General features: G+C 36.1%; 1 protein-coding gene across 2 annotated transcripts; it reads right to left on the bottom strand.

Annotated features, from left to right (window-relative positions):
* Nucleotides 1-8,967: 8,967 nt before the first annotated feature.
* CSN2 (casein beta) lies at nucleotides 8,968-16,776 on the bottom strand. 2 transcript variants are annotated; one of them, XM_055315290.1, is made up of 9 exons: nucleotides 16,740-16,776; nucleotides 14,810-14,872; nucleotides 14,042-14,068; nucleotides 13,912-13,938; nucleotides 12,831-12,854; nucleotides 12,690-12,734; nucleotides 11,050-11,586; nucleotides 10,216-10,257; nucleotides 8,968-9,296 (listed from the first exon to the last, which is right to left on the bottom strand). In XM_055315290.1, exons 2-8 carry the CDS (start codon nucleotides 14,858-14,860, stop codon nucleotides 10,252-10,254), a joined length of 717 nt encoding a protein of 238 aa, XP_055171265.1. In that variant the 5' UTR covers nucleotides 14,861-14,872; nucleotides 16,740-16,776; the 3' UTR covers nucleotides 8,968-9,296; nucleotides 10,216-10,251. The 2 variants fall into 2 exon arrangements, with proteins under 2 accessions (XP_055171265.1, XP_055171266.1); XM_055315291.1 differs by having other exon boundaries at nucleotides 12,690-12,731.
* Between the last annotated feature and the right edge of the window lie 8,983 nt (nucleotides 16,777-25,759).

Below are 25,759 nucleotides of genomic sequence, written 5' to 3'. Positions count from 1 at the left end.
TTGGTATTGCCAAAGTTAGACAGTTGATGTGTTAACTCATAAGATCTGTCATTTGAACAGCATTGTGTAATGGGGGGAATGTGTGCAGTTACCCAATAATAACTTCAGTAGAAGAATTAAGAAAGGGAATCTTGTGTGTTTCTGTAGATAGTTCCGAGTCTTTTCCCCCTTGCCAAGGATTTATCAGAAAGGAGACAGGAAGGCTTCGCCAACCCGTCTTCCTCTCCAAAAAAGCAGGGTCACCCCATCCCAAAGCATGTGACCATTCGGCGTGGTCACGTGACCTTTCCATCTCAATGTATTATCTGACAATGTGAATAAGACAAAAATGCCATGTTTAAAACCACCGCAAAATTTTCCCAAAGCACAGGTGGTTTTGTATGTGTGAGGTTTGGGGGCTTGAGTCTGGGTGTTGTTTTGTTATTGGGATTTTTTGTTGTTGTTATGTCAAAATTGCACAAACATGGTGCTCTACCAGGAAGGATTTGAGGTAGATAGGCTCAGGCCACTCTTTAAAAACAAAACAAAACAAAACAAAAAAAAACGAGAAACGGGTATTCTTGTTGTCTTAGGGTAAAAGCAGGCAATGCACATTCCCATCCCCAACACATCAATTGTATTTTTTTTCTGTAAAACCCAGATTTTCCTCAGTATTTGTGTTTTTACATTTTATGGTTAATTTAATTAAAGATGAAAGGGCATTGCAAAGCTGTTCAACAACAATTACCTCATTGAGTGTGTCCAGTAGTGCAGGAAGTGATGTCTTATCTAATGATTCGCTACTCTAGAGGAGAAACCAAGTGTGCTCCCGAAAGATAGAATGTGTGCCGTCTGTCTTTTCCTCTGCTAAGCCCAAAGATGACAAGTCAGCATTCAAGGTGTAGCGAAGAGTGATGTATATTTATAAATCTATTTATACCACTATACCATGTGTATATATAATATATTTATAACCACTTAAATTGTGAGCCAAACCATGTAAAAGAACCTACTTTTTCCTAAGGGCAAAAAAGGAAAAAACCATCCTTTCTGAGGCTTTGCTTAACACTTGACCTCACAATCACATTGGTGAGCTTGGGCACCCCTTTGCTATTATTGTAAGAGACCCCAAAACCTTGGTGCAAAGGTGGGGACTGTGTAACAACCAGGGAGAGCGAGAGATTCATCATCTTTCACCAGTAAGGGCAGTCGGAGATGGCTTGATTTTTGTTTTGCCACATTATGATTATGTGGTCACACCCAAGTCACGGAAGTAAAGTCCCATTACTCCCTTTACCACGGTTAACTTTTCTCTACCTCTCCTTCCTTCCTAAATAACTGATGCATCACTAATCAGCCTGGTTTATATAGTCAGCCTTCTATTGATGGCCACTAATGTCAACCTGCAGCAAAGAACAAACTTAGGATAATCCAGGGAAACCTCAGAGCCTTACTGATCTGTTCCTACAAGTTGCAAAACTGACAATTTAATTTTTTTTTTATGGATCAGTGCTTGACAAACACCGTCCTTAATTGTAGGTAAACCAAAGCATCACACACTGACATCGACACCAAATACTCTCAGTTCTGCTCATTTGTTCTCTTCTTTCCCCTTTTATGCTTTCTTATTTGTGGGTATTTTTACCAAGACCTGCACGGCTTGAGACGTCTTGATTCTCTTCACCATTTGACTTTCCCTCGTAGGCCTCTTACATGTGAATATTGAGCCCACAATCAACAGTGGTTTTATTTTTTTTCCTCTAATCAAAGTTAAAACTGACCAAAGTTATTGGCTTTTTACTTTGCTAAAACAACAAACTATCTTATGTTTACGTACTGGTTTACATTGTTATTTATGTGCAAATTGTCAAAATGTAAATTAAATATAAATGTTCATGCTTTAAAAAAAAAAAGAATATATAGCATTTTGTTTTCACTAAATTTTATGATACTTTCAATCACATTTTAGTGAACATTAAAATGTCACTTCTGACTGATGCTGGCAAATTATAAACATGGTCCAAGTCAGTTGTTTGTAGAATATTTCCCATGAGTGTGGCTGCAGAGAGGATAGCAGTGTGGCATTTGTGGGTATACTGGGAATTCGAAAGACCTAGTTATACAACTTATTTACACCATTAGGACCTATTTGGGACCAACCTGCCTGATTATAGCTGAATTTATAGGTAGGAAGGTTAGTCATAATCATTTAAAGAGTTACCTAAGTACACAGTCACCTATTAGCTAAGTTGGGCTGTTCAGTAGCCTCCAGAGCCCATTGAAGAGCTCTTTCTCAAAATGACAATTGTTACTTGCTCTATTATCCTAAAAGCTCCACGTGAGATATACTTTTGGGGGTATACTCCAGATTCCCAACTAACCCAACATGCCATGACCCTTTAAGAACCACTGTATTTACCAAGTGATAACATACAAGAGAGAAGGCCTTCTGTACCATGGCCTAAGCCATAAACTGCTCTGAATCCTACCTATAATATATATTATATACACGTAACACCCAAACATAAATTTTTTGCCTTGAAAATGAAAAGAAAGCCATTTAGAGACTGGGTCTTCTCCCTTTTCTCGGGGTTAAGAAGTACATGCTGAAACAAGTTGTTTTTTTATCTAGGGAAGATGTGTCAACATACTCAGAGTACTGGACCTGCAGGAAGTTAATGGAGAGTACAGGCCCCTGTGTCTTCATAAAATTCATCTACCAATTTCTGTCATTATGCCGTTTCCCAAGCCCTCAAGGATACTGATTTTTCTGGTGTCATGAGTTCTATAGAAATAAGGTCATCAAAGGGCACCTGGGTGGCTCAGTCTGTTGAGCTTTCAACTCTTGGTTTCCACTTAGGTCATGATCTCATAGATTGTGAGATCAAGTCCCATGTCAGGCTCTGCACTCAGTGAAGAGTCTACTTGAAGATCCTCTCTCTGCCTTTTCCTTTGCTCTTTCCCTCTCTCAAGTAAATAATCTTTAAAGAAAAAATAAAGTCATCAATTTAATGAATGCATAATGATCGATGGAATAAAATAGTCATGTTTCCTGCAGACTAAACTGTGGTGCAAGACTAGAGTCGACTTGTTCTTAAACAAGTTTAAGAGCTGGAGATAAAGTATATCCTGTGCTACCAAGCAGTGGGAGGACAAATAAGTTGCTCCTGAGATCTTAGCAACTTTTGTACTGTGTATCCTTCGCCTGCTGTTGCTGTCCTGTGTTTTTTGCCTGTCATAAAGCTGTTTTTATCACCCTATAAACTGCTTGGTCTTCTGAATCCTTTCAGCAATAAGAAACTTAAGATGATTGCATGTAATTAACAGAGGCTGCACGGAAGTACTGCACCTCTGAAGAACATACAGAAAAAAATATAAAGCAGGAATTAATTTGCAAGTTCTCTCCCATCTCTTCTTTTCCATTTTTATTTTTTTTATAAATTAATTTTTATTGGTGTTCAATTTACCAACATACAGAATAACACCCAGTGCTCATCCCGTCAAGTGTACCCCTCAGTGCCCGGCACCCATTCACCCCCACCCCCCGCCCTCCTCCCCCTCCACCACCCCTAGTTCTTTTCCCAGAGTTAGAAGTCTTTATGTTCTGTCTCCCTTTCTGATATTTCTCACACATTTCTTCTCCCTTCCCTTATATTCCCTTTCATTATTATTCATATTCCCCAAATGAATGAGAACATACACTGTTTGTCCTTCTCCGGTTACTGTGGCCAAGTTCAAAAGGGTGTTGCCTGAGTTCTCCTCTGGGATTTTGATGGGATCTTGTCTCACATTTAGATCTTTCATCTATTTTGAGTTTATCTTTGTGTATGGTGCAAGAGAGTGGTCCAGTTTCATTCTTCTGCATGTGGATGTCCAATTTTCCCAGCACCATTTATTGAAGAGACTGTCTTTCTTCCAGTGGATCGTCTTTCCTCCTTTATCGTATATTAGTTGACCATAAAGTTCAGGGTCCACTTCTGGGTTCTCTATTCTGTTCCATTGATCTATGTGTCTGTTTTTGTGCCAGTACCACACTGTCTTGATGAACACAGCTTTGTAGTACAACCTGAAATCTGGCATTGTGATGCCCCCAGATATGGTTTTCTTTTTTAAAATTCCCCTGGCTGTTTGGGGTCTTTTCTGATTCCACACAAATCTTAAAATAATTTGTTCTAAGTCTCTGAAGAAAGTCCATGGTATTTTGATAGGGATTGCATTATACGTGTAAATTGCCCTGGGTAGCATTGACATTTTCACAATATTAATTCTGCCAATCCATGAGCATGGAATATTTTTCCATCTCTTTGTGTCTTCCTCAATTTCTTTCAGAAGTGTTCTATAGTTTTTAGGGTATATTTTGAGAACCATTTGAATGGTAAATGGTTCTCCAACCTTTCATTTTCAGGTTGTAGGTGTCCTTCTGTCTAAAATGAGTCTCTTGTAGACAGCAAATAGATGGGTCCTGCTTTTTTATCCAGTCTGAAACCCTGCGCCTTTTGATGGGGTCATTAAGCCCATTCACGTTCAGAGTTACTATTGACAGATATGAGTTTAGTGTCATCATGATATCTATTTAGTCCTTGTTTTTGTGGATTGTTCCACTGAACTTCTTCTTAAAGGGGAATTTTAAGAGTCCCCCTTAAAATTTCTTGCAGAGCTGGTTTGGAGGTCACATATTCTTTCAGTTCCTGCCTGTCTTGGAAGCTCTTTATCTCTCCTTCCATTTTGAATGAGAGCCTTGCTGAATAAAGTATTCTTGGTTGCATGTTCTTCTCATTTAGGACCCTGAATATATCCTGCCAGCCCTTTCTGGCCTGCCACGTCTCTGTGGAGAGGTCTGCTGTTACCCTAATATTCCTCCCCATGAAAGTCAGGGACTTCTTGTCTCTTGCTGCTTTAAGGATCTTCTCTTTATCTTTGGAATTTGCAAGCTTCACTATTAGATGTCGAGGTGTTGAACGGTTTTTATTGATTTTAGGGGGGATCTCTCTATTTCCTGGATCTGAATGCCTGTTTCCCTTCCCAGATTGGGAAAGTTTTCAGCTAGGATTTGTTCAAATACATATTCTGGCGCTCTGTCCCTTTCGGCGCCCTCGGGAACCCCAATTAAGGGTAGGTTTTTCTTCCTTAGGTTGTCATTTATTTCCCTTAATCTGTCTTCATGGTCCCTTAATTGATTGTCTCTTTTTTCCTCAGTTTCCCTCTTTGCCATTAACTTGTCTTCTATGTCACTCACTCTTTCTTCCACCTCGTTAACCCTCGTCGTTAGGACTTCTAGTTTGGATTGCATCTCATTCAATTGATTTTTAATTTCTGCCTGATTGGATCTAAATTCTGCAGTCATGAAGTCTCGTGAGTCCTTAATGCTTTTTTCTAGAGCCACCAGTAGCTGTAGAATAGTGCTTCTGAATTGGCTTTCTGACATTGAAGTGTAATCCAGATTTTGTAACTCTGTGGGAGAGAGGGCTGTTTCTGATTCTTTCTTTTGAGGTGAGGTTTTCCTTCTAGTCATTTTGCTCAGTGCGGAGTGGCCAAAAACAAGTTGTATTGGAACACGGGGGAGTATCACTGGTCCGTCCAGCTGGTCTTCTGGGGGAGGGGCCTGCTGTGCTGATTCTCAGGTGTTAGCACTTGGGGGAGCTGCTCTGCCCCTGCCTGCTGCCGGGCTCAGCGGGGGTTGTTTACCCCGTGAGGCCCCAGGAGGATCAGCCGCAGTTGCTATGGCAACTCTGGAAGCCTGGATTCAGCCTCCGCAGGAACTACGGGGCTCGGGGCTCTCGGCTCTCCGTCCGCAGGGCCTGGAGGCTCCGGGGCGGGGCCGCTGATCTGCTCAGCTCGGGGCAGGAGCGTCCTCGCTGTCCTGGGCCCTCCCGGCCTCTGCCTGTCCCGGGGGAGGCCGGATCCTGGGCTGTGTCCCGGCGCCCTGTGCTCCGGGGCCTGCGCTGTTGGATTCGCGCTCCCTCCCCGCAGCCCCCTCCGCGGAGCCGCTCCCGAGCCCCTCCGAGCTGCTCCGGGTCCCGCCGTGCGCGCTGCAGCCCTTAGGGAGCTCGGCGCACTCTCCCGGGGCGCAGGTGTCTGTTAGTGTCCCCGGGAGCCCGAGGGCATCCCCGCCCTCCTGGGTCCTGTTCCACCTCCCTGCGAGCCCCTTTCCGCCCGCCCGGGAAGGTTGGTGCAGCTCCTGCTCCTCCGGGACGGGGCTCTCCTGTCCTGGGACACTCGCCCCGGCCTCAGCCCGGCTCCTCCGGGGCCCCTCCCCCTCGGAGGCCTTTTGTTCCTTTATTTCTTTTTCCCCGTCTTCCTACCTTGATAGAAGTGCGGACTCTCCTCACTGTAGCATTCCAGCTGGTCTCTCTTTACATCTCAGGCCGAATTCGTAGATTTTCAGGATGGTTTGAAGGTTATCTAGGTAATTTGGTGGGGACAGGTGATTTGGGGACCCTGCTCTTCCGCCATCTTGCTCCTCCCCCTCTTCTTTTCCATTTTTCAAATTTCACCCCATTAGGGGATAAAATCATACATTTTACAGTAGCATGATGCAGCCACTCCATGGCTTCTGAGGAAATGAGGCCCATTGGCCTAGTATGGAATTATATTTAAGTCCAGAGGCAGAGAGGTGATTATTTATACATTGAGGAAGCTCCACTTTCAGGGAAACAGAAGGTAGGAAGACACTAATGAAGGAATACATGATTTTACATGTAATATACACTTAAATTTTGAAAGCAACAAACAGGCAATAGAAAAGCACACACATCAAAATGTATTATCACAAAGTACCCATCATACAGGTTAAGGGAAAGAAGATCACTAGAATCTAAAAGCACCACTTCATCACTTCATGTTCCCTCCACCCCTCAGATAACGACTAGTCTGACTTACTGTACTATAAATTAATTTTTCATAGATTCTAATATATAATATTTATGGGGTTGTACTATCTTGTATTGAATGTGTCTCTGGCTACCATCATTCGATTTTATTTATATAAAATTCATCCATGTTGTGCATCTGTGGTATAACTCATTCATATTAATTACAGTATAACATTCCACTCTATTGTATATTACAATTTACTTACACAAAATACTGTTGATTCACATTAGCGTTGATTTTAATTTTGGATATTAAAAATAATGCTGCCAGGAGCTTAAGTACTTATTTTTAGTGCACAGAATATGTTATTTCTGTCAGCTGTATACCAAAGACTAAAACCTCTAGTCACAAAATATGCCAATGTTTATCTCTGACAAAGACTGACGGAGTTTCCAAGGGGTTTGTTCCGGTTTATATTTACATTAGCATTGCTTAGCCTTCTTATTGTTTGTTTTTGCCAGCACTCAGTATGGCCAATTTTTTTTTTCATTTTAATCATTCTGGTGATGTGTCATGATATTGTATGGTAGCTTTAATTTGCATTTTCCTGAGGATTAATGATGTTGAGTACCTTTTCACATGTTTATTGGCCACTAAGAAAAGGCCTTTGGTGAAGTCCTTATACAAGTAAAGCCCTATTGCCTCTGTACTATTGCATCACTTTTTTCTCTTACTGAAATATGCCCAATTAAATTTGAGCAAGTTAGAGACGGATCAAATGAAGAATTAGGTTTGGCCATGCCAGATTTGGGATATTAATTAGGTACTTGGACGTGGAGGCCTAGAAGGCAAGTTGAGTATGTGAATTTGGTGTCAGGAAAGAATGAGTTTGGAGATATATATTTGAAAGCTTTCAACCCACAAATGGACTTAACAACATGGGACTAAACACTGCCAGTCAGAGTAAGGCTAAACCCTTAGGGTACTCCAACACTTAAAGGTTGGAAAAAAGAATACCAGAAAGGAGACTGCAAAGAAATGGCTCGTGTGTTCAAAGAGAAGCCAAGGGTTTTAGTAGGTTTAAGACTTAAAATGAAGAGAAGTATGATATTTGCAAAAAAAGGGGGTGATCATCTCTACCAAAAAGTTCTGAGAGGTTGGGTAAAATGAACACAGATTAGCAAGATAAAAGTTGTTGGTAACCTTGGAAAAAAAGTGATTTCCATAGGGTATAACCTTGATGGAAGCAGGTTAATGAAAGCATAATATATTTAGTATGGATAGTTGGGTTTTTTTTTTTTTTTTGGATAGTTATTTTGTAACAGTTGCCATAAGATAGCCTAAAGGACTGGGAGGGGTTTGGAGGTGTACTGTCACAAGATGGAATACTCTCTAAAAATGAAAGATATTATAAGTTTGACTTACACTTGATTCTTAGGTGAGGAAATTCTGGGGGATGGCAAGAAAGATGGAATAATTGCTAAGAATGAGTCACTGTGTAAACTCAAGGGGATGAGATTGAATGTACAGGTGAAACTGGTAGAGGGATAATTCATCACAAGGAAACAATTATTCTGAGATCAGAGAAATTGGATATCAGACCCTCATATAAGTCTTATCTCTTGGGCATTACCAGCTAAAACCACATAATCTAGTTCATTCTGATTGTGACACTGTCTCTTATTGCTCTGGTGTAAGTGAAGTCAATAATGTGGAGCAATAGGGAGCAATTATCCTGTAACTGTGCAATGAAATATCATCTTAAAACTTCAATGAAACCCTTGAATTGCCTATTTTATAGATGTGGAAATTAAAGCTCTGAAGGACTGAGTAACTTTCACAACACCACTTAGCTACCACGTTGCTGAGCTGTGAATCAGCTTTCACATTAGATGCTTTTTTTTTTTTCTACAGTAACCATGAAATTTAACATCCAATGGTGGTATGTTTGAAAGTGAAAGGCACAGGCGTACTGGGCAATGGGTGTAAACTAAGACTTTCTAGAGCAAACACTGTGTATGATCACCCTATATTTTCTTCCACTTTTTGATATTCTTTACCATTCAATTCAAAGCATTCTATTCAATTTCAATTCTTCCATGGCTATTTTTAACACCAATAATCTTAAGGCTAATTTAGGTTTGAAAAATTAAAATAACGACAGAAAAACTTAAATATGCCTAAAGGATTAATTTATTGAAATGACTGGTTAGGAAATAGATATTTAAATAACAACAAACATGATTGCAAAAACTATACATATTTTTCCCATGCTTACGGGTATTTCCAACTCAAAATTAAATTTCTATGGTATAATTGAATTAAAGTTTGGAAAATGTAGAGTTTATGAGCCAAATTCAGATTAAGATGAATGCCAGATGATACATAAAATAAATAAAAGAACAAATTTTCATTTCTTTCCATGTAGGTTCATTTAAAAATTATTAATTTTTGGTAACATGATGCCAAGTGAAAAGATGCCACGTTTCCAGTCACAGTCAATTCTGTAGAATATAAAGCACATAAAGAAATTAGTTATGTTAAAAAAATAGAATTTGTTGTGTTATATGATAAATCTATTCATCCTCCTCATTTGTAATTTTGGTGTGATTGATTTACAAAGCAAAATTTGTTAGAAATGCAAAATGTTTAAACCAACCTTAAAAGAATATAAAAATTCCTGTTTTATTAAATATCAGCTTAACTGATAGTTTTTAGTAAAATGTAAAATGTCTAGTCCATCATGATCACAGACAGGTTTTTATGAATCCTAAAGCTATTTCCTCTCCTCTTTTTAAATCTCATACCTGGAATAATTAATTTTATTTTGACTCATGAATTAAAGGATAATATGTAAATTTTTAGATTTTATTTATTTATTCATGAGAGACAGAGAGGGAGGCAGAGGCAGAGGGAGATGCAGGATTTCTGCAGGGAGCCCAATGCAGGACTTGATCTCAGGACCTCAGGATCAAGCCCTAAGCTGAAGGCAGATGCTCAACCACTGAGCCACCCAGGCATCCCATATGTAAATTTTAAATGAGATAAAAAACAATGGAAGATATGAGGCCTAAATCAAAATGAGAATGAAAGTGATCTTTTTAAAAATCTCAAATATATTCATATAAAAGTAGGAGAAATTATTTTGTTTTTCCTAAAAATGATGATAATCAAGCATCAGAATATAAGCATTTGAATGCAGACCAGTCAAATCTGTCAGCAGCACATCATTAAAATTTGATACATAATTTCAGGTCAACAGATAATAGTCAACCATTGAGACCTCCATGACACTTTAATCATTAATAAACAAGTTGGTATATTGATAAAACTTGTCACTATCTTGGACTTATCCAGGAGAATGAAATGTGAAAAGATATCTATAAAAATGATCAATCTAATCTTCAAATTCTCAAAACTTACCAAAAGTGAGGAGGGGACATTAACTTTGGAATTCTTTTAAACCTTAAGAATTCAAAAAAACAAAAATAAAAATAAATAAATATACAATTCACATTTTGGCACACAGACATTAACACAAAGACATTTTCCTTAAGAATTCTTTGAATAATGAAATAATTATCTCAATTGCTTACCAACTTATGTACATATGTCAAAAGTAAGATGTGAAATAAAGCATTTGCAGAATAGATAAGCACAAGAAAAATTTCAAAAATGTAGAAAATAATAAACCTTTATTCCAAGCCCAATCAGACTATAAAATTTAATTCTAGCTTTAATAAGCTTTAATCCTCTTTATCTAGATTTTTAATAGATCAATCAGAATCTCCTGAAGTGAATTTTCCCAATAGTAACTTCTTTTTTTTTAATTTTTTTTAATTTTTATTTATTTATGATAGTCACAGAGAGAGGGAGAGAGGCAGAGACACAGGCAGAGGGAGAAGCAGGCTCCATGCACCGGGAGCACGATGTGGGACTCGATCCCGGGTCTCCAGGATCGCGCACTGGGCCAAAGGCAGGCGCCAATCCGCTGCGCCACCCAGGGATCCCCCCAATAGTAACTTCTACATAGAAAATCAGAACAATTATATCAGAATCTTTGTGGGTAGGCTAGATATTGGGATTTTGGAAAGAAAAAGTTCTACAGGTTTTTCTATTATGTTGCTAATATTGATAATCACTGATCTAAACGACCCATTCGTTTTTCATTTACTCTTTCATTCTATAGCTCTCACTTCCTCTATCACCATATTCATGTCATAAGTGAGACAGCAGAATTAATAAGTTTGGACTTACAAGAGCAGAGTTGACAAGTGGGGCAAGTGGTTGAGTCACAGGTTGGGCCTGGTGGGTAGGTTCCTGGTATGGCAGAAAGGCTTGTAGGGGCATATCTCTCTGGAGGTAGGGCACCACTTGCTGAGGAAAAGGCAATACTTTGGGCTGTGGGATAGACAGCAGTGACTGAGGAGTAAGCATAGGAGTCTGAGGAAGAGGCTGAGGGATCTGGTGCATCAGAGGCTGGAGCAGAGGCAGAGGCAGAGATAGAGGCAGAGGAAAATGCATATTTTCAAGATCAGCCACATTCAGGATTTGGCTGTCCAAAAAGGGTGTCACTGGAGATTTAAGAAAGGGCATTACTTTGTGCCTAGGAAAGATGTTTTCCTTAACTTTGGGGACTTCCATTATTTCAGGCTGAAGGAAAGGCACCACCACAGCAGGCTGAGCAAGAGGCAGGATGTTCTGTGGAAGGATAGCATAGTGGATGGGATCAGCATAAGGAGAGACTAGAGGCTGTTGCTGGAAAAGGGGGTGGATTTTATTCTGGCGTTCATCCTGGAAAAAAGGAAAAGAATCTTTGAGTCTATGCTTCCTCTATAACAGTCATTTGTGAGGAATTAACCTCCTCTCTTTTGAACAATCATAATTGAATGAAAAGAGAGAAAGAACATCTTTTTCTGATCTTGGTTGAGAAATTATTTTCAGTCAGGTGAAGACTAATGAGTAAAATGCTCATTGAGGAATTTCTCATTAACTCACTCCCTTCATAGGTGAATCTACAGACCAAACTGAAATCAATGTTTGGAGATTTCAAGACTCGTTTCACCTTTTTCTGAATTGCCTAGATAGTGGTAGCTGTCCACTTTGGTCTTCATAGGCATAAACTTTTCAACATAATGTTTTGATAATGGACCAAATTGTGTTCATATAATAAAGATCTATTTAAAAAGAGTTAAAGGAGAACTCCAAGGTTTATTTGTTGCTGCTGCTGTTGTTTTAATGAAAATTAACTCTTAATTTACAGCTTAATTCAAGGACTTAACACCAGCCACCTTCTAGCCCTACTTCCCTTGGTAGAAGGTCTTTTGAGAGTCATCAGTTTGTAAATTCATTTTGATTTAGGAAATATTGGGCATAAGTTCCAAAAAAATACTTCACTGATAAAATAGGGAAGTTGAAATATTACAATTAGATAAATATGTTACCACAAATGTAATTTGATTAAATGAAGAATTTTATGTTGTCTAAGAAAATCCTTAATTTTAAGCAAGCTCTACTACTTAATAACTGTGATATTGTCAAACAATTGCACTTATGTCTTCAATATATATTTTTAAAATATTTTATTTATTTTTTCATGAGGGACAGAGAGAGAGGCAGAGACATAGGCAGAAGAAGAGATACTAAGCAGGGTTCCCGCAGGGAGCTCAATGCGGGACTTGATCCCAGGACCCCAGGATCATGCCCTGAGCTAAGGGAGATGTTCAATGGCTGAGCCACCCAAGCATCCTTGTCTTAAAAATATTTTGACTTTGTCAAAACTTAATTTCCTCAGTGGCATTTGTTTTATTATCATTCTTTAGAGTGAATACATACATATTTTGTATGTATTATATTTCATAATAATGTTAGAAATATAATTCTCAAGCATAAATTACCTCTCTTTGCTGTTGCTCCTCGTGTTTAAAATTCTCAAGTTTCTGCTAAAAACCAAATCACATGTAAAGAAATGTTACCACCTATAAAAATTAAACGTAGGAAGTTTTGAAAATAAGTACATTTAAATACAAAGATGTTACCTTGTTGATGTGTGTAATAGATTCCTTAAGAAAAATAAAAATAAAATTAGGTTTAGTTTTATGAATGCTTCTTATTTATCAATATAAGTCAAGAAATGAAGGCATGTAATAGGTTAATGTGGACTCTTTGATGATATTCTAAACTCAGGATAATTGCTGAAACTTATATGTTGCACTGTTCTGCATAAACTTACCATATAAAAGAAAAACGAATGCAGTTTTATAAGAAAATAGTGAACACAGTAACAAAAAGAGGTATTTAATAGATGTTAATTTCTATCACCATGCTGTCTTCCTAGGTCAACAAATGATTACTTATATTCTATCTGATTCTAAAGAATAATATTTGTTGATGATATGAATTTTATCTTTTAATTCTTTTAATCATTCTTAGTTTACTTACTGTGTTTACACTTCAAATTAATTATAAGAAATAAATACCTCTCTTAGGGGCTGATAACCTTGTAGAGAGGCAAAGTATACTGACATACTATTTAACTAACAGGTAATAACATATCCATAAAGAGTGGTGCCAAGGTAAATACCTACCTTATTCTCCCAGGCAGATTAAGACTATACTACCTCTCACCATCTCTTATTTACTAAAGTGACTATTGTAATTATAAAAGGTGTCTATTTGCATGTCTGCTCACGTATTATATTGCAAGCTCTTTACTCTGGGCATCCCTCTTTTCCCTTTGTACCACAGCTCCTATTCAATGTCTGACCCACAGACAGTGCCCAATAAATATCAGAATAGGGAAATGAGGCCAGGGTAAAAACAGCCCAAGACAGAGAACAGGACTGTACAGTTCATTAAAAAAAAAAAAGAGGGGGTCACGATGACAATTTCAAGTAGTGAGACAATTTAGAAAGTGCTAAAATAGTGAATTCACCAGATATTTATTCTATCTTTATGCATATGCAATGGAAACAAAACATATACAATGGAAATTTACATCAAAACTTATGTCAAACAGAGCTGCATTGAAGTAATTGTCCTAATGTAACACAATAGAAAGATAGCACAGCATTTTACTCTTCTCAAACTGGGGAATTGCCTCTGAAAACATTTTCTTACCTCACTGCTTGAAAGGCTTTCCACAGTCTGTAAAGAAAAAACAAATCTATCAACAACCAGCTTTTCCTAGATCATTGAAGAATGTTAATATTTTATGGTTGAAAATTTTTTGTGAATAAAAATATCCTACCTCATTGGATAGAGTGAGTTCTTCCTTCTGTAACAGAAAAAAAATACCATTTTAGTTTCCAAGGCTAACTCATTCTTAAACATTTTCCCTATATGATTTTTATCTTCTATATGCAGAGCTATGTGTTTCACAAACTTGAGAAATAAAAAATGCTATATCGAAAGACTTGAAAGGTAGTTATTTTTATGTCTTTTATATTTAGTAACTTTATCGATATATTTTCTTCTTATGTGAATAAACGTTTCTAATGGCTAATAGAAAAAAGTTATTATAATTTGTTTTAAACAGTTTATTATTATTACAAATATATTTATGATTATGATTATCGTGTGATACTCCATCCTCTCTCTAAATGTCTTTGGACAAACACGGGTAGAATTGGGCCCAGGGCCATAAGGTAAAGATACATATATTTTATTACTGGAATAAGATATATTTATCTAGGTTGCACATGCCTGCAATCATATTTGTGCAATATTATTATTGTCATGTTTATATCCATTTATTTTTGTTTCGTCTGTTTGCTTATCTGTCCATTTGCTTTTCTTTTTGGGACTGGTAGCACAGTATATACCACTGTATACCATTTGACCCAAATCTGTGCTCCTATTGCACACTGTCAAAATAATGTGTCATGCAAATCATTTTCCAGGAAGTCAAAATAAATCTGTTGAAATTCTGCTTTATTTGTACTTTAAATATGTTGAGGATATTCTTCTCTCCACATGGGTAGATACTCCATTCTATCCTAATTAGACATTTGCTTACCTCTGTTGCAAGAGCAAGAGCCACAAGGCAGGCAAGGATGAAAACCTTCATGGTTATCAAGTCCTGTCAATGAGAAAATGAAAGAATGGTAATACCTTGCTCAAGCTATTTTCTTAATTTATCTAGGATTACTTTCCTTTTAAAGAAACTAAAGATAATATGTAATAAAAAAAACTGTATTTTAGGAAAAAATACTAATAGATGTTTTATCATATGGTCAAGGTCAAAATCTACTATGGCTCTTTACTCTTACATGTCATTTTCATACCATTCAGATTTTTTCATCCATTACCACTACCCTACCTCACTCTTTCTCATCTCATTCACAGCACTATAGTTGGGTTTTTGGAAGGACAGAAAAAAAGTTATAAATATTTACAGAAATATTTACTAATTGATTCATTTGTTCAAAAATATTTATTTAACATCTTTTATTGCCAGACACTATTCTAGGTACTGGGTTGATAGCAGCAAACAAATGTCTCAGCCTTGGTAAAGCCTCAGTTCTATCAGGAGGTAACTGATCAAAGAAAATGTATATGCAGATTATATTTTCTTTTATTTTTTTTTCTTTTTACTAAACTAATGGTTTCCATGAATATTTGTTTAATCATTTCCATATAATAATGCCTCCTCTCTTTTGCGCACATAACTTTAGAGATCGTACACTGTATTTTTTTTTTTCTGATTTCTTGATGATTTACCAAAGTGTCAGGTCCCCTTGCCCAATTCCCACTCCAAACAACCTCTTCTTGTAGTATAACATGATATATATGTTAAAGTTTCTAACCAAAATGTACTAAATGCTTGATTTTGTTGCATTTCTGTAATTGCTTATACAAAATAATGTTTGTACCACTAATATCATTTGGCATACAATCTTCAATCTCAGATATTTAAACAAATTTCTAAACTAAAAATGTCTCATGAAAAAAGTCCCTAATTCATCTGCGAAATATCCCTTCCAATATTTGAAGTCTGAAAATTATTCTTACTTCAGGAAAAGATTTTCTTTTCTATATCTTTCTCATGGGTACTATATAAACTTTAATTTTACTTTGCTTAAGAGCTTCAGAAGTTTCCAAATAATTTCTCATTGTCAGGACCCCCAAAAAAGAATATAGTATTCTATTAGAGATCATAACGTGTAGGAAGAATCTCATTTCATTTTCTATATTTTCTAATTAACATTTTATATATTAATTTTTTAGCCAGAACCTCATTTTTTACCAATGTATTCTATAGTACTCTTTCTTTCAAATCTTCTCTTTCTTTTGCTTTAGCTTCAAGCCATCTCTGTATCATCTAGAATTTTTTTCCAAAGTAAAACATTTTCCTTTTAACTTAATTCTGTATTTTATGTCTATTTTAACAATATTTTGAGCTATTATAAACCAAATGATAAAGGGGGAGGTTGGATACACTAAATAAATTTGAATACATACTTCTGTAAAAATATTTATAAACATTTCTAGTGCACATCCCCAAACAAGTTCTGCAGTTTCTTGACTCAATATGCTACCTCTAAAACTACTTTTGAATAAAAGTTTCCCATTAATTATTCATATCCCAATCCAATAATTTAAGTATATTTTCTTTTATTGCTTTAGTATGTTTAACCAACTTGGAAGATTTATTAATTCAAGAAGTAGATTTTTTAATATAGCTTATTCATTGGCTTTGTATTAAAAATAGTTATCATTATTACTACATTTTTTAGACTCATAAAACATTTGCAGTCATAATTTTTATCAAATCTTCTTAGATCTTCCTATTTTTTTAACCCAGGTGTTGAAAATAGTGTCAGTGCTATTTTAAATACTCTTATTTCAAAGATCCTATTTTAAGCAATTATTTTCTTCATATAATTCAGCCTACTTGAAATAAAAGTGAAGAGAGAATACATAAAATTTATATATGAAATTCTTACCTTTTCTCCAAGGTGGAGTACAGAAAGTGAAGGGGAAGCTAAGTGGATGATGGTCTGTCTGCTTTTGTGGTGGTTTATATACTGTATTTGGTGGTATGCTAATTTTGCGGTTTGAGATAAAATCAACGGTGAGCTTCAATTCCAAGAGGTCCACATGATTAGAATATGATTTCTGCCTATTATCTGTCCCCAGAAATTCTGAGGAGCATTTTAACAAGAAAGCAAATCACAAGCCAATAAAGGAAATCTGTCCAGGAAATGTAATTGTCTAATAACTGGAAGACATTGAGGCTCTGGCCCAATCCACAACTTATTGTGGATGCAGTTAAGTCTCTACAGCCCTTGGTGGCTCCTCAAGATATTAACTGTGAGGGGATTTCTATATGAATATCAGACATACGAGGGACTTCACCAGAGGCCACAACTTCACGCCAACCTAAGCAGTTGTTGGTGTTTCATGCTGCAGTGGAGAAAATAACAAGATAACAAGTCCATGATGATAGTTTAGTCATGTAAGGCTAATTGCTAAGCTCCCAGGACTACTTGATTTGGGAAGAATAAATTTCTCACTTCAACATTCTGTACACAAGAGGAATAAATCTTCCTCTGTAATGAAACATCTCATGAAAGGAATCTATCTGGATAGCTGGTATAGTTAAAATTCTTGGTAAATCTGTAACAAAAATTTTATAAAATGTCATGCAGACTTATTAACCTGATAAATATTATCTTTTTCTTTTTTCTTTTTTTTTTTTTTTTTTTCTTAAGAGAGAGAGGCAGAGACACAGGCAGAGGAAGAAGCAGGCTCCATGCACCGGGAGCCCGACGTGGGATTCGATCCCGGGTCTCCAGGATCGCGCCCTGGGCCAAAGGCAGGCGCCAAACCGCTGCGCCACCCAGGGATCCCATATTATCTTTTTCTAATTCAGGCATAATAACCTTTATTTTTATGCTTACTACACCCCTATTCCAGGCACTATGTGTTTTACAGACATTATCTTGTATAATCTTTACAAAAATATCATGAGGTAGTTGTCCTCTCCATATTTTGGTTGAAGAAATTGAGACAAGAGATTGAGTAACTTGCTCAAATCATATTTTCATTAATTGCAAAGATACCACTTAAAACTAGATCTGTCTGACTACATGTATTTCTGTTTGATCATATGCAGTGTCCATGTTTTAACTCCTTTTATAAACTGTTATAAAACTTGTTCTTAATGTAGCATTTGTGCTTAAATGTGTAGGATTTAATTATGCTTGAATTGGAGGAGTGGGGCATTGGTGCTGAGTGTGGGCAGGGGAATTGGTTATTAAAGAGCTGTGCTTTTAGTTAGACCTGAAAAGAATAAGTAGTATTTTAAGAAATGATAAAATGTGAATAAAGTATTTTGGCTGAAGGAAAGATAGGAATTGAAGAGAAAAATACCACATTTGGTGGGATTTGTGCTTCAGGATATGTAGAAGGCAGAGAGTATAAAACTACTATTGCAAGGGTTTGATGGAGTCAGATCATAATGCCTTTGAATTTCAATTATGCAGGGTGACATAGTTCACTGGAAATAAGGAAAGATACTAGAGATTTGAAATAAGGAGGGATTGTGAAATTTCTTGAATTTTATGACTTTATGACACTATCTTAGGGTAGCCTAGTAAAGGAGTTATTATAGTGACATGTTAGTAACATACTATAGTAGTTGAAGACAGACATTATGATGACATCAACTAGAAAGATGGTACTGGGCATCTTAAGCACTGAGAAGACAAATATGTCATTAAAATATGAGAAATGCAAGAAATCAGGGAAATGAATGAATAACATATGCCTGGGTTTTGAAAAGTTAATCATGTTGTAAACCAAGATAAGAAGCCAGGCTGAAATTAGAAAGGATTAAATCTTGTATACGGTAAGTTTGAAGGTATCCAGAAGGCTTTGCCGCTTAAATGTGATGCTTAGAGTAGTCATAAGTACGTTATAGAAATGTTTTTCCAAAGGAATAAATGAACTTCCCTAGGGAAAGTGTGCAAGTGAGAAAAGAAACTGTCTAAGACTAGAACTCAAGCGCCCCCTGTTATTCAGGGGCTGGTAGAACAAAAGCAAATAGGAGAAATACAAAGTATCGAGGAGAAGAGACTGAAAATCATGGAAGCCATGGGAGGAAATAGCTAGAAGAAACAAGTGGAATTAAGAAGAAAATACCACACAGGTGGAACTAAGGTGGAAACAAGGAGGAGGTTTTTGGACACAGAGTCATTATCATTGAAACCACTGGGATGCACTGCAAGTGGTTAAAAAACAAGTAATGTGGGAGGGATTCAAAGCAACACTACTCTTCTGAGATTTTAGAAGAGGAAGTAAAGACACCTGTGGAATGGTATCTAAAACAATAGGGACAACCAGAAACACAGGAAGGTAGTTTTAGGATCAAGATTTGTGGTTCAAAATAAAGAGATCAATGGTGAGAAAGCTGAAACACACCAAAGGTGTGGGAATAAATTGATGAAGCAAATTCTGATAGATTTGGGGCCACAGCCAAAAGAATTAGGCCTGCACAAAATGCACCAGTTTTCCTGACACAGAAGAAGTGGAAAAGAAGTCAATATAATACATACTTTGAAATATAGGGCACAGAATTTCAAATTAAATGATTTTAATTTTTAGATGTGGTTAATTTTAATTTTAAGATGTGGTTGATCTCAATTTTAGGATGTGGTTCTCAACAGACAGTGAGGTAAGCGGTTATGGGTTTGGGATATTTAAAAAAGAAGAAAATTCTGGTTAATGTGAAAATTTAATTTTCATTGTTCATTTTTAAAATGGACAAAGTATCCATATCAGTAATACATTCATTCAAACCCTTTTTAGTGTTTTGGTTTATTACTACTCAACTACTGGCCTCTCTGCTTCCTAGCTCAACCAATACTTGATGGTTAGTCATTTCAGCCCAAACACAATCAACCCCCCCCTTCACCCAAACAATTCTCTTGACCTATTGATATTATACTGCAACCATCTTGCCATACATCTACGTGGGTAAAGAAAACAATTTGATATCTAATATCACCTAGGTATTACCTATTATCTATTCTGTAGACAATGGGGATTTGTTGAAGGGTTTTAGGTTGGAGATAACAGTAAGAGAGTACCTACTTCTAGAGAACGAATGCTAGCTGTACACTTTTATTAATACGGGATTGCTCAGGTTTGGGTTCATATCTTTTGCAGTAAGTCAAAGTTTATCAGCTAATGCTTGTGAAAGAGCAGAAGATGGAAGGAAGACAGGAAACAGAAGCGCAGAGAGGAGCAGGATTTGCCAGAAGTGCTACAATATAGAGTCTGCGGCAAACCTCAAAAGCACTTAATATGTACCTACTTAGAAAAGAAGTCCTCAAATTTCTTTACCTCCTTAGTGGTTGATGTTCATAATGTAATTGTCTAATTGTGTATAAAGCTACTTCTTTTTACAATGTTCTTTTTTTCTCATTACTGATGGTAGATATATTCAGGCCTTAAGCACAGATAGATGCCCTTTACAAGTAAACAAGAAGGGTATTAGCATAATGATTATGTAACTTGCATTCATATCATGCTACATGTAGGAGGGATGAGAACACTCCCGATTATTGCTTATGTTTTATATTGCTTAGAAAACTTAAATCAATATTTACTGTGTATTTGAATTATTTAACTAATATTCATTCTAAGACTATTTTCATATTAAACCAGGAAGAAGCTATGAAAATAAATGATGAAATGACCCTAAAACCATATGTCCAAGTAGAAAAGACCTTGGCTGCCCAGGGTGCTCTTATGTATTAGCCCTCAGTTTGCCAAGGCCACTGGCAAAAGAGTGTAATTACTAAGAAAGGAATAAAAAAGCAAGCATGCCATACCCACTCAATATTGCCTTTGTGTCTTCTCAGCAATATGCTGTCTGTATTGTGCAATAAATACAGCATTTCCTTGTAAAACTCCTTCACCAATTTTGAGTTACAGTAGTTAGTATAGTTATGGACTCAGTTGGGCCAGAAAAGTAGGCAAGTGATCAAGGAAATCACTAAAAATACACTAAAGAAAGAGGCTTGTCCAAGAAAAAATGGAAAAACCAGAGATTTAAGATCATACCTGGTACCACTAGCTGGTAAGCATTAGAACACAATGACAGGTAAGGAGCAAAGTATCATGTGGGCAACGTAAGGTTTTCTAGTGCATAACTTAACAGTTGCCAATTATATAAAGTAAAATGAGAATTTCATCCATTGAAATTTTATGTGACAACCCTGGGTGAAGAGCAAGATACAGTCAAAGCAAGATGTGGAGTGCCTGGTGGGCTCAATCCATAGAGTGTGCGATTCTTGATCTCAGGGTTATGAGGTCAAGCCCCACATCGGGCAACTTAAACAAAACAAAACAAAAGCAAGATGCAAGATGTTCTAGGACTATTTGTCATAAACATAATTTGTTCAGCCAAAGTACTTTCCTATATTGACTACTGAATCTGAAATATGCAAGCATGAGTTTTGGGTGAGGCACAAAGATAAATAACTAAAACCATGTGAATAATATCCTGAAGAAAGAAAATAGATAAACTGAAACAAACAAAACAGTATAAAGAGTACAATAAAGGGACCAAAAAATGTTCAGAAAGTAAGAACTGGAAGAGATTCTAAATATCATTCATATAATGTTTTAAATGTAATTTACAGAGAAGGAATTTTGGGACCTGAGAATTTGCATTATTTGCTCAGATACTACATTTATTTAGAGATAGAGCTGATCCTAAAACCTTTCTCCTAAGTAATATTTGAGAAACTGTTTAATAACTTCCAAAACACAGTTGGGGATGGGGGGAAGGAAAATAAAACAACAAATAGCATGGATTTGTATAATGATCTAGGTTTATGACCAATATAACATAAAATTGGTTAACTCTAACAAATTATTAGGTAATAATAGATAGCATTATTTATTTATTTATAAGGAATATTTTAATTATTTCCATTAAATTATTTGAACAAAATAAAAAACTGTCTTTCGGTCATTGCTGAGGCCAAAAACTACTAGTCCTCTTTGATTTCTTTCTCTTTTTTTTACACCCACATTTTATCCATTAGCAGATCCTTTTGGCTCTATTTTCCTTTACTTTTTTTGTTTCTTAAAGATTTACTTATCGGGTGCCTGGGTGGCTCAGTTGGTTCATTGGGTGCCACGCTTAGTGGGGAGTCCACTTCGCCCTCTACCCCTTCCCCTGCTTGTGTGTGCTCTATCTCTCTCTCACACACACACACTCTCAAAATAAATAAATATTTAAAGATTTAAAGATTTACTTATTTATTTTAGAGAGCAAGGAGGGGCAGAGGCACAGGGAGAGAGAAAGTCAAGCAGACTCTGTGCTGAATGCCTAGCCTGACACAGGTCTGGATCTCCTTCCTGACTGAGATCATGACCTAAGCTAAAACCAACAGTCAGGTGCTTAACGTACTAGGTACCCACTTAGGCTCTATTTTCAAATGATATCCAGAATCTGACGCTTTTGCTACCTTCATTGCTACCACTATTATATCTTGCTTGAAATATAAGAATAGCCTTCCAGCTTGTCGCACTGATTTTTTTCCCCTTCAGGCTATTTTTAAAGGGCAAGACAGGGTGATATTCTTAAGTGCAATTCATAGTATTTCACTGTATTACCATACATTTTTCCATTGATTTCCTGTCATTCCGAGGTTAAAATCCAAAATCATTAAAATTACCAAAAAACAAAACAAAACAAAACAAGACAAAACAAAACAAAACTTCATCAGGCCCTCTGATGCTACTCTAAGTCCTGTTCTCTATGCTCCACGTACTTCCTGCTCTTGTTCTGCTGGCCACTTTGCTATTCCTTGAGCTCTGTAGGTGAACTACCACCCAAGACCTTTCTGTTTGCTGTTTTCTCAATCTAGAGTTCTTAACCCCTTAAGAGTCTCTCATGATTTGTTTCCCTCTTCTTTTTCTTCTCCTATTCCCATATGTTCATCTGTTTTGTTTCTTAAATCTACACATCAGTGAAATTATATGGTGATTGTCTTTCTCTGATTGACTTATTTCACTTAGTGTAATACACTCTAGCTCCCTCCACATCATTGCAAATGGCAATATTTCATGCTTTCTGGAGGCTGAGTAATATTCCTTTATATATATGGACATTGGACTGTGGTCATCTGGACTGTGTGGACAGTCTGTGGACATTTGGACTGTCTCCATAGTTTAGCTGTTGTCGACAATGCTGCTATAAACATTGGGATCATGTACCCCCTCAAACCAGTACTTTTGTATCCTTTGGGTAAATATCTAGTAGTGCAATTCCTGGATTATAGGGTAGTTCTATTTTTAACATTTTGAGGAACCTCCATACTTTTCTCCAGAGTTGCTACACCAGTTTACATTCCCATCAGCAGTGTGGAAGGGTTCCCCTTTCTCCACATCCTCCCCAACATCTGTTGTTTCCTGTATTGTTAATTTTAGCCATTTCGATAGATATGAGGTGGTACATCATTGTGGCTTTGATTTTTTTTCCCTGATGATGAGTAATGTTGAGCATCTTTTCATGTATCTGTTAGTCATCTGGATGTCTTCTTCAAAAAAGTGTCTATTCCTGCCTTTTGCCCCTTTCTTAACTAGATTATTTGGTTTAGGGGTATTGAATTTGATGAGTTCTTTATAGCTTTTGGATCTAGTTGTATTTTACTAATTTAAATCACTTACCTGGCCTCTACAGTTCCTTGAATTTTTATTTTCTAATTTAGCATCTTTCATCTACATGATATTTTCTGTTACAAACATTATTGCTGAACTGCAATAACATGTACACACATTACATATATATTGTCATCATCTTAAAGGCATAAAAATTGAAGACCAAGATTATTTTTTCAATCTACAGTGCTAGTAAGTAGTGGATAGGAGTCCTATTATATTATGTGGCTTATCATTCAGGCAGATACGTGTTTATAATTGGTAGATGGCTACCAAGTTTCAGTTCTTCATTCATGCAAATAATGAAGCACATTCATTTTTATAGGGATGCAATTTTATTACATATCCAAATGTTTTTCAGATACATGTTCAGAGAAAATTAGAAAATACATCTGGGAAATTCTTTTTGCCTATAGTCACCTAAATTTACACATATAAGAAATTGAGGCCAAGAGAGAATTAAGAACTTCCTTGAAGGACAGAACTAGCTCATGGCAGAGGTAAGCCTATATAAAAACAGAATGTTAATAATCAATACACATACTAGCATCTTCATTTCCTATTATCACGTTCTGAATCATACCATATAAAGCACTCCTTAGAATATGTGGGTACAAAAATTGGGCAGGAAAATAATAGGTGATCATAGTAATTCTTAGAATCTAAATGAGTTACTGGTATTTTAAACCACACAACTACCATATTATGGAGAAACAAGGTTTAAACAGTATTGACATTATCCACTGCCTGGATTTTTTGTCTTCCTTTTAGAAAATAAGGTATATTTTCATACATCTTTTCTCTCCTACTTTTACCTGTGAAAAATGTCTATAAAGCCAAATAATATTACTTAGCAGAAAAATACAAACAATATTTTTAAAGATATTAAAATACGGTATTTGTAATATTTTTTTTCTAATTAGCACAGTACTCTTATGTACTATTTTTTACCAGTTTTTTTTTAACAGAATTGACAAATAGAAACTGGGATTATATTGTATTGATTTTGTTTTATTATTATGTTTCAAGATCTTGCTTTTTGATGGTGGGGCATTCAAAATGAAGATTTTAGAAATTAAGTAATTTCTGTAATTCTGTAATTCATCTGTAAAACAGTGGGAAAATCTACCTTATAATACTTGTTCAGATAATACACATAACATGTTTAGTACAATGTCTAGAAGAATGGCAGATGCTCAGAGATTAGTAAATCTTTTGTTTTATTTTTTAAATCAACATTTTAAGAATATTTCTTTTCCTTTTATTTCTTCTTTTTATTATTTATTTGTTTGTTTGTTTAAAGTTTTTATTTAAATTCCAGTTCATTAACAAATAGTATAATATTGATTTCAGGTGTACAATTTAGTAATTCAACACATACATACAATAACTAATTCTCATCAAAACAATAACACTTAATTTTTTTAAACACCATTTATTTCATTAATAAAAAGGAAATTCCTAATTACAGGCATAGCTTGGAGATAATGCAGGTTCAGTTCCAGACCAACACAATAAAGCAAATATTGCAATAATGAGAACCAAATGACTTGTTTGGTTTCCCAGTGCATATAAAAGTTATATTTACACTATTTTGTAGACTATTAAGTGTATAATAATATTATACACTATACACTATAATACACTATACACTATAATAATATTATGTCTAAAAACCAATGTACATACCTCTTTTGAAAAATACATTATTCCTAAAGTATTCAGGTGCCTGACTGGCTCAGTTAGTAGAGCATCCAATTCTTGATTTTACATTCATGAGTTTGAACCCCAAAATGGGTGTAGAGATTTTCTTTAAAAAAAGAAAGGGGATCCCTGGGTGGCTCAGTAGTTTAGCACCTGCCTTTGGCCCAGGGCGTGATCCTGGAGTCTTGGGATCAAGTCCCACATCAGGTTCCCTGCATAGAGCTTGCTTCTCCCTCTGCCTGTGTCTCTTCCACTCTCTCTCTCTCTCTCTCTGTGTGTGTGTGTGTGTGTGTGTCTCTCATGAATAAATAAATAAAATCTTTAAAAAATAATTAAAAAATAAAATAAAATAGAAAGTATTAGTAATTATCACATCAATCTGTTGGTTTACTCTTTTCTCCCCTCTGTTATGCTATAACTATTCTCTTCTTTCTTTTCATTCCAGTATTGGCTTCTATCATTTATGTTCATGACATTTTTTACTCAGCTAGAATAAAATGAAGCCACTAACAGGTATAAGATAATGGAAGTAAAAACTATTTTTGCCATGATTTTCTAAGAACTTAGTGTTGGATTTATA

Source organism: Nyctereutes procyonoides, unplaced genomic scaffold (genome assembly GCF_905146905.1).
Source record: "Nyctereutes procyonoides isolate TBG_1078 unplaced genomic scaffold, NYPRO_anot_genome, whole genome shotgun sequence".
Classification (NCBI taxonomy): Eukaryota; Metazoa; Chordata; class Mammalia; order Carnivora; family Canidae; genus Nyctereutes; species Nyctereutes procyonoides.
This window is presented reverse-complemented; position numbering and strand designations above follow the sequence as displayed.

Bases quoted from the DNA above. Each gene is read 5' to 3' on its own strand.
- CSN2 (XM_055315290.1), bottom strand. From the start codon at position 14,860: ATGAAGGTTTTCATCCTTGCCTGCCTTGTGGCTCTTGCTCTTGCAACA. The intron at 12,855-13,911 runs GTAAGAAAATGT...ATTTTTCTTAAG, and splicing joins AAAGCCTTTCAAGCAGTGAG to GAATCTATTACACACATCAA. The intron at 11,587-12,689 runs GTAATTTATGCT...CCTTTTTTCCAG, and splicing joins AGGAGCAACAGCAAAGAGAG to GATGAACGCCAGAATAAAAT.